General features: G+C 38.9%; 1 protein-coding gene across 2 annotated transcripts in view; it reads left to right on the top strand.

Moving 5' to 3' along the window:
• PHF8 (PHD finger protein 8) overlaps nucleotides 1–17,156 on the top strand; it is an 88,337-nt gene that overhangs the window by 29,037 nt on the left and 42,144 nt on the right. For both annotated transcript variants that reach the window (XM_037061654.1, XM_037061656.1), the window contains exons 8-12: nucleotides 2,526–2,688; nucleotides 11,072–11,159; nucleotides 11,522–11,628; nucleotides 13,100–13,191; nucleotides 15,808–15,897. In XM_037061654.1, coding sequence (XP_036917549.1) covers nucleotides 2,526–2,688; nucleotides 11,072–11,159; nucleotides 11,522–11,628; nucleotides 13,100–13,191; nucleotides 15,808–15,897 — 540 coding nt within the window. The remainder of the gene's footprint in view (nucleotides 1–2,525; nucleotides 2,689–11,071; nucleotides 11,160–11,521; nucleotides 11,629–13,099; nucleotides 13,192–15,807; nucleotides 15,898–17,156) is intronic.

The raw sequence follows: 17,156 nt of genomic DNA, 5'->3' as shown, positions 1-17,156 counted from the left end.
ACCAGCAACCCCTTGGTTTGCATGTTGGAGCTCAATCTACTGAGCCACACCAGGCAGGGCTATTTATTTATTTTTGGAGAGAGGGGAAAGGAGAGAGAAAAAGAGGGAGAGAAACATCAGTGTGTGATTGCTTTTCGTGCACCCCACACCGGGAATCTGGCCTGCAACCCAGACATGTGTCTCAACTGGGAATCAAACCAGCAACCCTTTAGTTCACAGTCCAGTACTCAATCCAGTGAGTTACACTAGCCAGGGCTAGCTATTATCTCTTAATTGAACCAAAATATAATATACTCCTACCACGCTATGTATGGGAATGTCCATATTTACTGTACAAATTCCTGGTAATTTGAAAACTTCCCTTCTCCCCAACTTTATTGGGTGTAATTTATGTACCATAAGACTAAGTGTATAGTTTGATAAATTTTGACACTGGTGTATAGTTGTATATTCTACCACTATCAAGATAGAGCATATATGAGAAAGTTTTTTTTTAAAAATATTATTTGTCTTTAGAGGGGAAGGGAAGGATAGAAGAAGAGAAACATCAATGTATGGTTGCTTCTCGTGCATCCCCTGCTGGGAACTGGCCCCTGCCGGGAACTGGCCTGCAACCCAGGCATGTGCCCTGACTGGGAATCGAACCACAATCATCTGGTTCGCAGGCCCGCACTCAATCCACTGAGCTACACCAGCCAGGGTGAACGTTTTTTAAAAAATGTTTTATTTATTTATTTTTTTAATGCTTTATTTTTGCTTAGAGGGTAAGGGAGGGAGAAAGAGAGAGAAACATTGATGTGAGAGAGAAACATCAATTGGTTACCTGTATATGTACCGCAACCAGGGGACTGAACCTGCAACCCAGGCATATGCTCTTACCAGGAATCGAACCAGGGACCCTTTGGTTTGTGGGATGATGCCGGATTGACTGAACCTCTCTACCCAGGGCTGAGAAGGTTTTTTTTTTTAATGTCAACTTTTCAATAGGCAGTTTCTCTTTTAGTTGATGTTGCAGTTTTGTAATTAGCATATCAATTGCTGATAACTATAAAGGATTTTTGAGGTCTGGAAAAAATTTCTTAAGTAATTTTGATTGTTTTCCACCACAGGTCATACTATTTAGTTTTCTTATCAGAAATGCCAAGGAAGGAGCAGAAAACAGATGTGGCTCTTGTCCAAATGATCACCAATCCTGAACTAGTTGTTTCCATTGGTTTCTCATGAAAACATTGGAGCATTTAAAAGAAAGTGCTATTGTGCAGATGTTAGATTTAACTTTTTATTTTTTAATAATTTATTTTTATAGGCCCTGGCTGGTGTAGCTCAGTGGATTGAGCGCAGGCCTGCGAACCAGAGGATCGCGGTTCGATTCCCAGTCAGGGCACATGCCTGGGTTGCAAGCCAGTTCCCTGCAGGTCAACTCCCAGCAGGGGACGCATGAAAGGCAACCATACATTGATGTTTCTCTCCCTCTCCTTCCCCTCTAAAGATAAATAAATAAATAAAATTAAAAAAGAGTCTTATAAAAAAATAATAATTTATTTTTATAGAAGAATTACAAAAATAATAGGAAGAATTTCTGTGTGTCCTTCACTAAGTTTCTCTAAGTGTTACCATTTTATTACATTATTTCTTTCTCTAAAACAAACATAATAAAATGGATTTACATATTTTTTTCCTGAAACATTTAAGAGTAATTGTAGACATGTCCCTTTATCTCATGATAATTCAGTATGTATTTCTTAACCAGAGGGACATTACAGTATAGTTATCAAAGTCAGGAAATTAATATTGATGTAATACTGTTATTTAGTCTACAGATCTGATTCAAATTTCTCTAATTGTCCAATAGATAATTTGTACTGTTGCTGCTTTTCTGCATTGAAATTTATCATGAAATATTAAAGCAGTCAAGCTGTGGGATGGGGATATTTTTGTGTAGTGGGTTTTTGTGTCTTTTCTGCCAAATTATCTATCTGATGACTATCCAGGCAAAATATAATTAGCAAATAAAATGTTCTTTTAACAGATAATCCCCTAACATAAAATCTTTCAGAAGTCCTTGGGCGATTACTGAACTTTTAAATTTTTATTAGCTTTGATTGCAGGTGTAAGAAGGAATACTCTCTGTAAATGGCATTTAGGCAAATTCAATTTTCTTCTCATCAGTAATGTGGCCTTAAATTCTCTTAGGGCTGGTGGTATTGATCTTTTCATCTATAGAGGCCATTTTTCATTTGGCATTGCATCAAAAACAGGAGCCTTTGGTATACATTTGTGCTAAGTTGAACAATTTTGTTTGAAATACCTTTTCTAAATTATTTTTGTCAATCTTATAGAATCTGAAAAGTGGAAAAGCACCTTTTGAAGTTTTCTAAATCCACATAAAAAATGATTCTTGGATGGGTTTTGGGAAAAATTCTGGCATACTCCATGGTCTTGGGGCATGGGAGAGAGAAAATCCTTTTGGAGACCTTCCTGGAAGCCCTTGGTGTTTTTGGCACGTCAACATTTTTTTGTTTCAGGGTGAGAAGATCTTCTACCTGATCCGCCCAACTAATGCCAACCTGACTCTCTTTGAGTGCTGGAGCAGCTCTTCTAACCAGGATGAGATGTTCTTTGGGGACCAGGTGGACAAGTGCTACAAGTGTTCTGTGAAGCAAGGACAGACACTTTTCATTCCTACAGGTCTTCCCTGGGCCCCTCTGGGAGCGTTTGAGGAGGGTGGGAAGAGGAAGAGAGCTTGTGGCACCAGACCCAACCCCCTCCCACAATGTGTTGATCTGATTCTGTGGATTATCCCTTTCTTACCAGCTGAAGGCTCAGAACTGAACCTCAAGAAAATTCACATGGTGGCTAGTGCGCAGCATGGTCACTTGGGAAAGTTACTAGAAGGGAGGCCCTGGAGAAAGCTGATAGATGGCTTTGCACTGGGCTGATGGCAACTTGGTGGACAGATAGAGAACAGGACTGCAAGCCCTATGACTATAGGGGTAGTGACTGGGAGGCTGGCTTTGTAGGCTGGGGCGGGGTGTGTCTTTTTCCCTTAAACAATACGTGCGTAGGCTTCACCCCCAGAATTCTGAATTTGTAGGTCTTAGGTGGGATCTGAGTGTGTGTATTTTGAAAAAGCCATCCCAGTTGCCTCAATTTGGGAAAAGATGATATATTTACAGTGTTTAGTCTTCCATTAACACAGTAAGTCCATTTATTTAGATTTTTCTTGATTTTAAAAATTTTTAGATTTTCTTTATCCCATTTTCCCCTTCACTGCCTCCACCCTGCACACCCCCTCCCACCCACATTCCCCCCTTTTAGTTCATGTCCATCTGTCATACTTATAAGTTCTTTAGTTTCTACATTTCCCATAGTATTCTTACTCTCCCCCTATTTTCTACCTACCATTTATGCTACTTATTCTCTCTACCTTTTCCCCCTCTCTCCTCCTCCCACTCCCCTGTTGCTAACCCTCCATGTGATCTCCATTTCTGTGATTCTGTTTCTGTTCTAGTTGTTTGCTTAGTTTGCTTTTGTTTTTTTGTTTTTGTTTTAGGTGTGGTTGTTAGTAATTGTGAGTTTGTTGTCACTTTCCTGTACATGTTTTTTATCTTCTTTTTCTTAGATAAGTCCCTTTAACATTTCATATAATAAGGGCTGGGTGATGATGAACTCTTTTAACTTGACCTTATCTGGGAAGCACTTTATCTGCCCTTCCATTCTAAATGAAAACTTTGCTGGATAGAGTCATCTTGGATGTAGGTCTTTGGATTTCATGACTTGGAATACTTCTTTCCAGCCCCTTCTTGCCTGGAAGGTCTCTTTTGAGAAATCATCTGACGGTCTGATGGGCACCCCTTTGTAGGTAACTGTCTCCTTATCTCTTGCTGCTTCTACTAGGATTCTCTCCTTCATTTTAATCTTGGCTAATGTAATGATGATGTGCCTTGGTGTGTTCCTCCTTGGGTCCACCTTCTTTGGGACTCCCTGAGCTTCCTGCACTTCCTGGAAGTCTATGTCCTTTGCCAGACTGGGGAAGTTCTCCTCTACTGTTTGTTCAGATAAGTTGTCCACTATGGACAGCTCTTCTCTTCTCCTTCTGGTACCCCAGTCTGGAGGAATGTTTCTTCTTTAACTCCTTGGTTGTTGGACTTCCATACAATTCAATCTTCCGTTCAGTACTGGTTGTTTTTTTGTTTCTAAACTTTTGTTGTCCTTATTTTGGTTGTGTGAGGAGGCACAGTGTGTCTGCCTATGTCTCCATCTTGGCTGGAAGTCTAAACTGATTTTTAAATTTCTTGATTTTAGAATTAGTGTTAAATTTTCTTGAACCTTTTCGTAGAATTCTCTAGTGCGTTCTTATGGACCTAGAAATTTCTTTTGGAGGAAATTTTTAATTAGCATTCAGTTTGCTTCAACTTTATTAGGCTATTCAAATTATTTCATAATGGGGGAGTTGTGATAGTCTATGCTTCTAAGGAATTGGTCAACTTGAAGTTGTGAAATTTATGTGTGTAGAGTTGTTCATAGTATTTCTTTATTGTCCTTTTCATGCCTTCCAATTATCTAGTGAGAGCCTCTGTTTCATTCCTGATATTACTTACTTGTGCCTTCTCTTTTATTCTGTGTAAATATTGATAAAGATTTATCAATTTTATTGAACTTTTTAAAGAACACTTGTTTCATTGATTTTTCTCTCTTGTTTTTTTGTTTTCATTTTCACTGATTTCTGCTTTTATCTTTGTTTTTTTTCCTTCTACTTGCTTTTGATTTATTTTGCTCTTTTTTTCTGAGTCTTGAGACAGGAGCTTAATCAATCTTAGACTTTTCCTGTTTTCTAATGTAAGCTTTTAGTGCTATAAATCTCACTCTCACTGATTTTCCTGTGTCACATATTTTGATATGTTGTATTTTCATTTTCACTTAGTTAAATATACTTTAAAAAAAATGAGACACAATTTACATGCCATTAAACTTAACCATGTTCAAGGGTACAGTTCAGTTTAAAAAAATATTCATAGGGTTATGCAACTATCACTGCTATGTAATTTTTGACACGTTAGAAAGAAACCCTGTGTTTATTAGCAGCCACTCCGCGTTGTTCCCTCCTACCAGTCCCTGTCAGCCATTTTTGTACTGTGTATATATTTGCCTATTCTGAATATTTCATGTAAATGGAGTCCTGTAATAGGTGATCTTTTGTATCTGGCTTCTTTCACTTGGCGTGTTATTTCCTTTTCTTGTTTTTTTTTTAATTGTGTATTTTTAGAAAGAGGGGAAGGGGGTAGAAACAGAGAGAGAGAAACATTGATCAGTTGCCTCTTGCCCTCCCCCAACTGGGAACCTGGCCTGCAACCCAGGAATGTGTCCTGATCAGGAATTAAACCAGCAACCTTTCCATTTGGAAGGTGATGCCCAACCCACTGAGCCACACCAGTCAGGGCTCAGCATACTGGGCTCAAGGTTCATTCATGCTGTAGCACATATCAATACTTCATTCTTTAAATGGATGAATAAGAGTCCACTCTGTGGATATATCCCATTTTGTTTATTCATTCATCATTTTATGGTTCTTTGGATTGTTTTTACTTTTTGGCTATTAATGAATAATGCTGCTATGAACATTCACGTACAAGTTATTGTGTTGACATATATTTACAGTTCTCTTGGGTACCATATTTTTTGGACTATAAGACACACTGTCCACCATGCCCCCAAAATTTGGGAGGAATAATGGTTGTTAATGCTGCTGTTGAGTTCTGTTTACATTTACATTGGTGAAATATTATGTTATTTATGTTATTAAATATTTTACCACATTTTTTCTTCAAAAAATTTTTTTTTCTATTTTCCTCCTCTAAAACCTTGGTGCGTCTTATGGTCCAAAAAATACAGTGTATACCTAGGAGAGCGTTTGCCAAATCCCGTGGTAACTCTGTGTTTAACTCCTTGAGGAACTGCCAAACACTTTTCTAAAGCAGCTGCATCATTTTGCATTCCTGGCCAGCAATTTATGAGGGTCTAAATTTTTCCACATCCTCCCAATGCTTGTCCTTGTCTGTCTTTATGATTATAGCCTTTCTGGTGGGTGTGAAGTGGTATGTCCTTGGAATTTTTAATTTGTGTTTCCCTAATGACTATTGATGTTGGGCATCTTCCATGTGCTTATTAGACATTTGTATATATATTTTCTGAGAAAGTCTATTCAAAAGCTTTGCCCAGTCTTTTGGTAATCTGTATTTTTATTATAAATATTCTTTATATATTTTGGATGTTAGACTTTTATCAGATGTATGATTTGCAAATATTTTTCTGTCATTCTGATTGTTGTTTTTTCATTTTGTTGATATTGTTCTTGACATTGGTCAGAAGTCCAGTTTATCTATTTTTTTGTGTTGTTGCTTGTGCTTTTGGTGTCATATCTAAAGGGACTATTGCCTAATTCAGACTCAGGAAGATTTATACCTGTGCTTTCTTCTGAAGAGTTTTATAGTTTTAGTTCTTTAGATCTTTCATCCATTTCAGGTTAATTTTTGTATATGATATGAGGCAAGTTTCCAATTTCATTCTGTGGTATGTGGATGTCCAGTTGTTCCAGAACCACTTGAAAAGACTGTTCTTTCCCTATTGAATTATCTTGATATCTTTGTAAAAAATCAAATAACCATAGGTACATTAGATTTTTTCTGGACTTTGAATTCTATTCCATTGTTCTATATGTCTATCCTCATGAATATCAGTGTCTCAATTACCTTTTTAGTAAGTTTTGAAATTGGGCAGTGTTAGCTCTCCAACTTTGCTTTTCTGGTCAAGATTATTATTGCTATTCTGGGCACCTTGAATTTCTATATGAATTTTAGCTTCAGGTTTTGTATAGGCTTCTTAGTGGTTACTCTAGTATTATTTTATATCTATCTATCTTATCACAATCTACAGGTATTGCCATTTTAATTGACATTTAACCAGCTGGAGGCAAGAGTTGAAACCTTAACCTCTTTTCACATCCCTTTACCCTTCCCATTTATAATGTATTTGTCTTAAATATTTCCTCTGTGTATATTGAAAACCATATAACACAGTGTTTTAATTTTTGTTTCAACCATCAAACATAATCTGGAATATCCAAGAGAAGGAAAGTCTGTTTTATTTACCTAAATTTTTCACTCTCTTGTTCTTTCTTCCTTCCTGGTATTGTAAGATTCCTTCTTTGATCATTTCCTCTCTGTTTATAGTCAGGGTAGGTCTGTTGGCAACAGATTCTCTTAGTTTTTCTTTATCTGTTGATGTCTTGATTTTCCTTTCATTCCTACAGGATACTTTTGCTGGCTCTAGAATTACAAGTTGATAGTTCTTTACTTTTAGTGCTTAAAGAATGTTGTGCTGCTTCCTTCTGGCCTCTGTGGTTTCTGATGAGATTTCAACTGGCATTTAACTGTCACTCAGGTTGCTTTTACCCCATGAGGGTCATTATTTGATACTTTCTACTTTTTAAAAAGTTTTCAGCAATGTATGACATGGATTTTTTGAGATTATTTTATGTGTATTCACCGGCCCTCTTTTTTAAAATTTATTTTATTATCTAATTACAGTTCACTGCTCCCCTCATTACTTCCCCCCCAGCCAAACCTACCTCCCTTCCTTGCTTCCACCTTCCCCCTTGTTTTTGTCCAAGTGTCCTTAATAGTAGTTCCTGAAAACCCTTTCCCCCATTGTCCCCTCCCCACTCCCCTCTGGTTATTGTTAGATTGTTCTTAATTTCAATGTCTCTGGTATGGAATTTCCTCAGAAAACTAAAAATAGAACTGTCTTTTGACTCAGCAATTCCACTGCTGGGATGATATCCTAAGAGCCCTGAAACACCAATCCAAAAGAACCTATGCACCCCAATGTTCACAGAAGCAAAATTTACAGTAGCCAAGTGCTGGAAGCAACCTAAGTGCCCATCAGTAAATGAGTGGATCAAAAAACTATGGTACATTTACACCATGGAATGTTTCACAGCAGAAAGAAAGGAGCTCCTACCCTTTGTAACAGCATGAATGGAACTGGGGAGCATTATGTTAAGTGAAATACACCAGGCGGTGAAAGACAAATACCATATAATCTTACCTTTAACTAGAACATAATCAACAGAAGAAAAAAGCAAACAAATGATAATTACTGAGTTTCTTGAATGAATAGGTTTATGTCTTTTTGCCATTATTTCTTTAAATACTTTTTCAAACCGACACTCTAACTTCTCTTCTTCTGGGTCTCTGATTATATGAGTGTTACATATTTTGTTGTGGTCCAAGGTCTCTGAGTTTACCTTTTTGTCAGTCTGTTTCCTTTCTCTTATTCATATTAGGTACTATCTTCAAGTTCTCTGATTTTTTTCTCCATTGTCTTCATTCTGCTGTTGAGCCCTTTCCTTGCTTTATTTATTTCATATGTAATATTTTTCAGTTCCAATATTTCCATGTTTTTTATTTATATCTTCTTTCTATTTCTTTTTTGTTTGCTTCAAGCATGTTGTAATTGTTCATTGAAGCAGTTTTATATATCAATATCATACCGATTGGGTTATATTTTATAGGATGTTTACTATCTGGTGAGGCAAGTCACCCCCACTGTCCCTATATCCATCTGCTTTTCTCTTTTATAATTTTCTATTCCCAGGCATAATGCTTTTTTCTGCACTGAGCACTTGGTAACTGATTGGTAAATTGAATTTCCCTATTAGAGATTTGAGTTGGATTAATTTTCATCTTGGGAGAAATTTTCACAAATTGGTGCAATCTACTTAGTTCCACAAGAGTTGAGTGTCTGCTGTCTGCCCCAGCATTTGGCTCAGTGCTAGGGACAAACATTCAGTAGGCCATTTTAGCTTAATATTCTCAACCATAATAAAGGCATTCACCAGAAGTTTTGGGAGCACAGAGAAGAATACTTAGTCTAGCCAGTGGTTTGTTAAAATCTCAGAAGAGCGATACCTGAAGGGTAAGTAGGAACTGACCGAGGAAAGAAAGGCAGGAAAGACATCTTAGACATAAGGAAAGGCATAAGGAAACAAAGCAAGGCTGTGTGGCCCAGTTTATGGGTACTGGACCCTAAAGATCAAGGGCTGGGAGTAGGTGAAGTTGAAAAGATAGGCAGGATGAACTTACCCTACAAGTAACTAGAGACCATTAAAAGTTTGCTTTATTTAATTTTTAATGGCTCTTTCAAATGTACCAAAAAATATCAATAATATAGTGAACATTTTTATGTGTTTATAACTTAGCAAAAATATGGTATTACAAATATATTTGCAGCCTTCTGTATACCTTTCCTCAGTTATATTCCCATTTTTCCTTCTCAGAGCTGGCCATTGTCCTGAAGTTGCTAACTGCCATTCTTGTGAATTTTGATCTCTTTATTATATAGGGAGCCTCATTAAGCAATATATCATACTGTTTTACATATTTTTGAACATTATAGAAATGGAATTATCATATTTGAGATATATTCTTCTCAACTTGCCTTTTCCCCTGAATATTGTGATTGCGAGATCCATTTTGAATCATATAGCTGAAGTTCATTCATTTTACTTGCTTCCCAGTGTTCCATTGTATGAGTATATGGCAGTTTATTAATTCTTCTGTAGGGGGACATTTCACTGAAGAGTTTTGAGCAGGGGATGACAGGGACAGATTTGTATTTTATTTATTTATTTAAAAATATTTTATTTATTTAGAGACAGGGGAAGAGAGGAAGAAAGAGTGGGAGAGTAACATCAGTGTGTGGTTGCCTCTCACATGGCCCCCACTGGGGACCTGGCCTGCAACCCAGGCATGTGCTCTGACTGGGAATCAAACCAGCAACTCTTTGGTTCGCAGCCTGAGCTCAATCCACTGAGCTACACCAGCCAGGGCTGTATTTTAGATCTATCACTTTGTTTGGGATGTGAAAGATAGACTTCGGAGGTTGTGATTGGTGTAGAGCAGTGGTTTGCCAACACTTTGGGCTCAGGACCTCTTTATATTCTTAAATATTATTGAGAACCCAAAACAACTTTTAACTTTTTGGTTTATATTAATATTTACTATGTTATAAATTAAACAGGAAATTTAAAAATATTAATCATTGAGAGATAATAGTAATAAGCCTATTACATATTAGTATAACAATTTTTATGAAAAATAACTATTTTCAATCCCAGAAAATTTAGTGAGAAGATTGATATTTACATTTTTGCAGATATTTTAAATGTTTGAAAAAATATTTAAACAACTGGATCCTCAAATCTGCTTCTGTGCATTGTCATATCATGTCATATACCCTCTGGAAAATTCCACTGTACACTCATGGGAGAATGAGGATGAAAAAGACAAATCACACTTTAGTATTATCATAAGCATAGTTCTGGCCTTGGATATGCTCTGAGTCTCACAGATCCCCCAGGGTTCCCTGGAGCACACCTTAAAACTCCTGGTGTGGAGGAACCAGTTTGGAAGCTGTTGTAAGTAGCCTAGATGGGAGACAATGAGGTGTCCAACCAAAGCATTGGTAGGATGGATGGATGGAGAAGAGGAGGTGAATATGAGAGAGATTTAAGGAGAAAAATCAGAAGGTTCCGGAAGGTAGTATAGGGTTAAGGACAAGGAGAATAGAATTCCAATGTAGGTGCATTCTTCACAACCAGCCTGTGAAGTGGACATTTAGCTAGAAATGGCAGAATTTGAACCCAGATCTATCCAACACAGTAACTCTTTCATCTAGAGCAGAGTGAGAAGGGGTAAGTCAAGGTAAGGAGGTGATGCACGTCTTAGAGACAAGGAAGAGGATGGGTGAGGCAACAAAGAGATTTTGAAGTGGTGAGGAGGGAAGTAGGAATTTATTAACCCCACAGATTGCTCCAGTTCAGGATTATAATGATGGTAGACTTCGCCAGGATGGGTATTGGGAGAATGAAGGGACCTAAAAATGTTCTGAATCAGAGGAACTTAGAATGTTCTGAGTTATTGCCATGCTGACTGCTGGAGCTGAGTTGTGTTTGAGCCGAGAGGGTAGTGGAGATGTCTTCTGGCTCTGATTTTGCCTTGTTGCCTGGCAGGATGGATCCATGCTGTGCTGACCCCTGTGGACTGCCTTGCTTTTGGAGGAAACTTCTTACACAGCCTTAACATCGAAATGCAGCTCAAGTAAGTCCTGAGGCTATGGTGACCCCAAGTTGGCCATTCCCAATTGCTAGAGTTTTGGGGGTCTCTTGTACAGTATGTAGTGCAGCATCGAAGGAGACCAGATGATCAGAAAGGAATGGATGCCGGTTCCTGGTGCTGTTCAGTAAGAGGATGAATATCTCTTCCTCACTTAGTAGTTATGTGACTTTGGGCATGTCACATAACCTTTGAGCCCAAGTTTCATAACACATAAAGTAGGGTCTTACAGGGTAGTTGTGAGGATTCGAGATAACGGATACAAAGCATTCAGGACAATAGCCGATACATAGTAGGTGCTCAGTAAAGGGGATCCTTACTATTGTTGTTGTGCCTACTTCCTCCAGAGCTTATGAGATTGAAAAGCGGCTGAGCACAGCAGACCTCTTCAAGTTCCCCAACTTTGAGACCATCTGTTGGTATGTGGGAAAGCACATCCTGGACATCTTTCGAGGTATGAACCTCATTGCCAACTCTCCCTTTCACCTTGATCCCTGAGCATGTGTGTGCACATGTCTGTGCATGTAACCATCATTTCAATCAAGATACAGTATTATTCCATTGCCACAGAGATCATCCTGGTTCTACCCATGTGTAGTCTCCCCCACTCTGTTCCCCTGTACACTCCATAGCTTCTGGAAACCACTGATCTGTTTTCCATCTCTATAATTCTGTTATTTCAAGAATGCTATAAAACTGGATTCACACAGTATGTCATCTTTTGTGATTGGCTTTTTTAACTAAGCATGGTAAAAAAGTAGGGTAAAGCATGGATTTAACTTTTTAAAAAGATTTTATTTATTTTTAGAGAAAGGGGAAGAGAGGGAGAAAGAGGGGGAGAGAAACATCAATAGGCTGCCCCCTTCATATGCCCTCAACCGGGGACCTGGCCGGTAACCCAGGCATGTGCTCTGCCTGGGATTTGAACCACTGACCTTTCGGTTTGCTGGATGACACTCAACCCCCTGGGCTATATCAGTCAGGGCTGGATTTAACTTTTTTATTTAGCAAAGGGGACTAAGAAAATGGGATAATGGTGAAATTATCCTTATTTCCTACCAATTAAAGTAAGAAACTCAGTCTGGATAGTCTCAGTTTCCTAAGAAACTCTGCTTCCCATGGGGACAAGGCCCAGTGCTGGTCATCCTGGCATCATTGTGTTGGTTCTGGGTGTCCACCTAGTGGAAGCTCATCTGCTTGGTTTCCTCTTACCTGTTCTGCTCTGAAATAGAGTGGCTCCCTTGATCAGACCTGAGGTTCTTCAAGGTGACTTGACCAGGAGGAATCAGTATCAGAATTATAAAGAACCTCAGAGACAAGTTTCCTACCTAATACTTCAAGATCCTATTCTGCCACTTAGATGGACTGTCACTTAAGTTTTCAGTTGGAGGGTCCATGAGTAACTGCTTATGACTTGTTCTGAACAGCTCGGTTCAATAGAAAATTCTTTATTGAGCCTAAATCTGGCTGTTTGTCATACCTTCCTCCTGGAGTAACTCAGAACAAGCACATTAATGGCCCTTCAGATCTGTGTAGATGGCAGTCATGGTCCTCCTGAGCGTTGCATTTTGAAACCCAAGTGTGGTGAGAGAAGCACGGGCCTTAGAGTCAGATACACGATTTTAGTACTGACTTTGATACTTTACTAGGTGTATGTCCTTGGTCAAGTCTCTTTGTCTGTCTGAGCATCAGTGTCCTGAGCTATAAAATGAAGATAGTGGTACTTGGCACACAGGGTGGGATATAAAGATGTCAAATGCCTGACGCATAGTAGGTAGTCATTAAACAAACACTATTACAAGAATGAGAGCTCTAGTTGTGTTTAGAACCTTGTCCATTTTCTCTCGTTGCCTGAAAAAAGTAACAAGCCTTTCACTTCCCTGCATGGCTTTGTTCACACTCTGTCTTCCTCTTCTACTCTCTAGGTTTACGAGAGAACAGGAGACACCCTGCCTCCTACCTGGTCCATGGTGGCAAAGCCCTGAACTTGGCCTTTAGAGCCTGGACAAGAAAAGAAGTGAGTATACATATTTCTCTGCCTCTTCTAGAGTTGTGCCCTCCATAGGGACTGGCCTTGTGCAGACACTTTGGGAAGGTGGAAAAGACCAGGGAGGCTTGTGGGCTCCTGGCGCTAGAGCAGAGGACCGGGCGAGGACTCTTTGGGTTACATTATCAAATGTTTCTTTCTGCTTATAAAAAAGCAATACATGCTTACTTTAGAGAATTAGAAAAATACAGAAGAGTATAAAGAAGGGAAAATATGACCTGTAATTTTAATACTCAGAGGGAATTAGCATTAACATTTGGGTATATTTTCTTCTGATCTTTCTTATGTGCATTTAAAAAAATGTATTTGCTGTCACCCTGTACATACAATTTTGTATTTGAATTGATTGGCTTATCTTAATTTTCTTATGTCACCAAAGTTCTCTGTAAACATTCAATAGTTACAGGATACTCTTTTTCGGGGATGTACTAACCTTCCTGAACCACTTGTTTATTGTTGCTTCCTTTTTATTTATTCATTTACTTGGGGGATAGTTAATAGATAATCATGCAATGGGTATGTGTCTGCATTAGTCTTTGTCCCTCATCTCTTGATTGTTTCTTCAGAATAGATTCCTAGAAGAGTAATTACTGCCTCAAAGTATTTGAAAAAAAAATGTAAGACTCTTGATGCATGTTGCCAAAATGGCTCTTTAGGGATATATCAATATCCATCTATCCAGTTGAATACTAAACAGCTGTAAAAGAGATTAAGAAAGCTCTCTGAGTACTGATTTGGAAAGATTTCCAGAATCTGTCCTGTAGAGGTATAGAATCCTGTGTATAGTGCACTACCTTATGTACTACAATTATATTTGTACATGCCTGTATTTGCCTGAAGACACAATCTGGAGGGATGCAGAAGAAACTAATAAAAGTAACATATGGGGGTGGCCTAATGGAGCTGATGAGGCTTTTCATATATATCTTTATATATTATTTGATTTTTGAATTATGTGACTGGCCTGTTTACTAAAAATGTTGACTTTTTTAAAAAGCAATTTTAAGAAATGCAAAAAATAGAAGACATCAACACATTTCTTTATCCTTCTGGTACTTTTTATAGACTTTTTAAAGTCGCACACAGTGACCTAAGAAGACCTTTAGCCACTGCAGGATTGACTTGCACAATCTCCCCATTTTCTGTTGAAAGTCGTCCCCTCAGATACCCTTGAACTTCATGTGTTGTGCCTTCTTTTGCTGCCTAGGCTCATCTATGCCTGGGCCTAAGCCTGTGATTCTGTTTCTTTTCATCCCTCAGGTGTGGCTATCTTGACTTTCATCTCTGACATCCCTCCCCGCCACCATGAAGTGAACTTTAGAGTAACTGTGTCCCAGAAACCCCAAAGGGGAGGGGACTGGATGGGCCCTAAGCATTCATGCTGTGGGTCAGGATGGCCCAGGGCCCAAAGGATGGCCCCAAATAGTGTGGCCAAAGGGAGATGGTGGAGAGTAGGATACAGATCTGAGGAGCTCGTGCTTATGGAAGAAGTCTTTCGTGAAGTACGGGTGACTTCCATGAGAGGCACTTGCTCCCTCACCTTTCTAGAGTTTCTGGGCTGGGAGGAGGAAGCTGTTAAGGTTATCCAGCTGGGTCACGTGGCTTCTAGGTGCCAACCCTTGCCCAGCCACCAGATTAATTCCAGGTGGATTAAAAGAATAAGAGGAATAAAAAGAATGAAACCATGGGAAACAAGGAGTAAATGCTGAGGAATTTTTATCAATTCTCTGGATACTGAAGTGAAATGAAAACTGGTGGAAGAAATCCCAAAGGAACAGCTTGAGAGATCTGGCTATGTAAACATGAAAATCTCAAGGACTCAAAAAGATTGCAAGTGAATTAAGGGAGACAACCAACAGTTCTCCCTCTGGGCTGCTGTTGAGCTAGCTGTGGGCTGGTAGCTACTCAGCGCTGGGTTGCATCCTCACCAGTGTAGTAGAGGCTGGGATGTCCCCAGAGATCTCCCTTAGGTCCTCGACTTTTGAGGGCGGTGGCCCAAGCCTTCACCTGAGTCCCTCACATGTCTTTGACACTGTCCTTCATCAGCTATCTGTCTTGCAAATATTTTCTGTGTCTGTGGTTTGTCTTAACAGTGTTTTTCCAAGAGAAATTTTTATTTTTTTAAGCCCAGTTTATTGTTTTTTTTTCCTTTTATGGTTCATAATACTTATATCCTAAGAAATCTTTGCTTAACTCAAAGTCATACAGATTTTCTTCTCTGCTTTCTTCTAAATGGTTTATAGTTTTGTTTTTTTTTTTTTGATAACCCAGAGTGGTTATTACTTTATTTATTTTTTTTATTTAACTTTTGTTCAAGTACAGTTTTCTTTCTTGTATTCCCAGCCCTGCCCGGTTTATAGTTTTCAATGTTACATTTAGGTCTGTGATCCATTATGAATTTGTATGTATGTCTGTGTGTGTGGTGCAAGATATGGATAGAGGCTCTTTATGGGCATATGGTTATCTAATTGGTCTAGTACTATTTGTTACTACCCTTTCTCCATTGCCTTGGTACCTTTGTCAAAAATCAGTTATTTATTTGTATGTGGGTCAATTTTTCTCTTCCTCATGCTTTTTGTTTGACAGGCTCTTCCAGACCATGAGGATGAGATCCCGGACACAGTGCGGACTGTACAGCTCATTAAAGATCTGGCTAGGGAGATCCGCCTGGTGGAAGTAAGAAACACGGGAGCAGGGAAGGCGTTTGGGCCTCTGCAGTTAGCATAAGAGCTTAGGGGAAGGGTTGGGAAAGCCACACCAGGGACTCTATTTATTCATTCAGATAATTCTATTATGTGCCTTGAGTGTGCTGCCCATTGGGCTAGGTGCTTAGGATACATAATCAGTGCCTGCCCACAAAGAACTCACAGTCTGGAAGGGCTGCTGGGTGAAGTTAACCTGTGTAAGCCTCATTTCCTCATCTCCAAAGTGAGGATAATAGTACATATTCAGGGGTTGTTAAAAGGATTGAATAAGGTAATAGAGTTTGAGCATTAAGTATAAAGCTTGGCACACAGTAGGTACTCAATAAATTTTGATAGTGTGTCGCGGTGGTGGATGGTGAAGGTCATAGTAGTAGCAGTTGTTAGTTGTTGTTATTAACATTTTGACTCAGTCTCTGCATTATACAAAATGACAGTTCCCCCGGGTTGAAGATAGTTACAAAGCCACGTTCCCACAGGTGGCATAAACCATGAGGCAGTAAGGTGTAGTGCTAAGAGACTCAGAGAAATGTGGGTTCTGGTTCCTGCTTTGTCACTTGCAAGACTTTCAGAGCCTCCATATCCTTATCTATAAAGTGGGGGTAACTCTACTTTTTCAGAGTTTTGCTAGAACTAAAAACTGATGAATGTAGATCCCCTTGCACAGTGCCTAGCAGAGTTAAGGACTGAATAAATGTGAGCCATTGTTATTAATAGACTTTGCAGCAAAGACAGAACTCACTGTGGGCTGGTGAAGCAGCAGAGGCACCAGAGGAGAATTGGACTTCAGGAAGTTTAAATTTTCCTTTAGCTCAGAACCTATAAAGTTTGATTTAGCACTAAATCCTTGCTGGAGGGTGGTCAGAGTGAGCTACTGGAAAGTTGGGCTTTTAGCCTTACTACTTATAGCATGTTTCACTACCTGCAGCGTAGCTTCCATTGTCCACCTCCGACCTTATTTTCCTGCACTCCTATTTGTCAGAATTCTTCAGGTTTCATTAGAAGGCCTACCCTTTCCCCAGCTCTTCTCACTTCAGCCAATTTTGTGTATGCAAAACTTCGGGCTAGTTGGAAGGGGACTTAGTGATGGGTCATATCTGATCCATTGGCCTTCAAATATTTTATTTTATTTTATTTTTTGCCTTGGACTGCTATTTATTTACTTATTTATTTTGCCATTTTTAAAAATTTTAATTGTTCAAGTACAGTTTTCTGCCTTTTACTCCCATCCCA

The sequence above is a fragment of the Sturnira hondurensis genome, unplaced genomic scaffold (genome assembly GCF_014824575.4).
Source record: "Sturnira hondurensis isolate 20B ecotype Veracruz unplaced genomic scaffold, ASM1482457v3 Scaffold0013511, whole genome shotgun sequence".
In the NCBI taxonomy this organism is placed as follows: domain Eukaryota; kingdom Metazoa; phylum Chordata; class Mammalia; order Chiroptera; family Phyllostomidae; genus Sturnira; species Sturnira hondurensis.
Note: the sequence above shows the minus strand (reverse complement) of the source record. Positions and strands in the feature narration are given on the sequence as shown.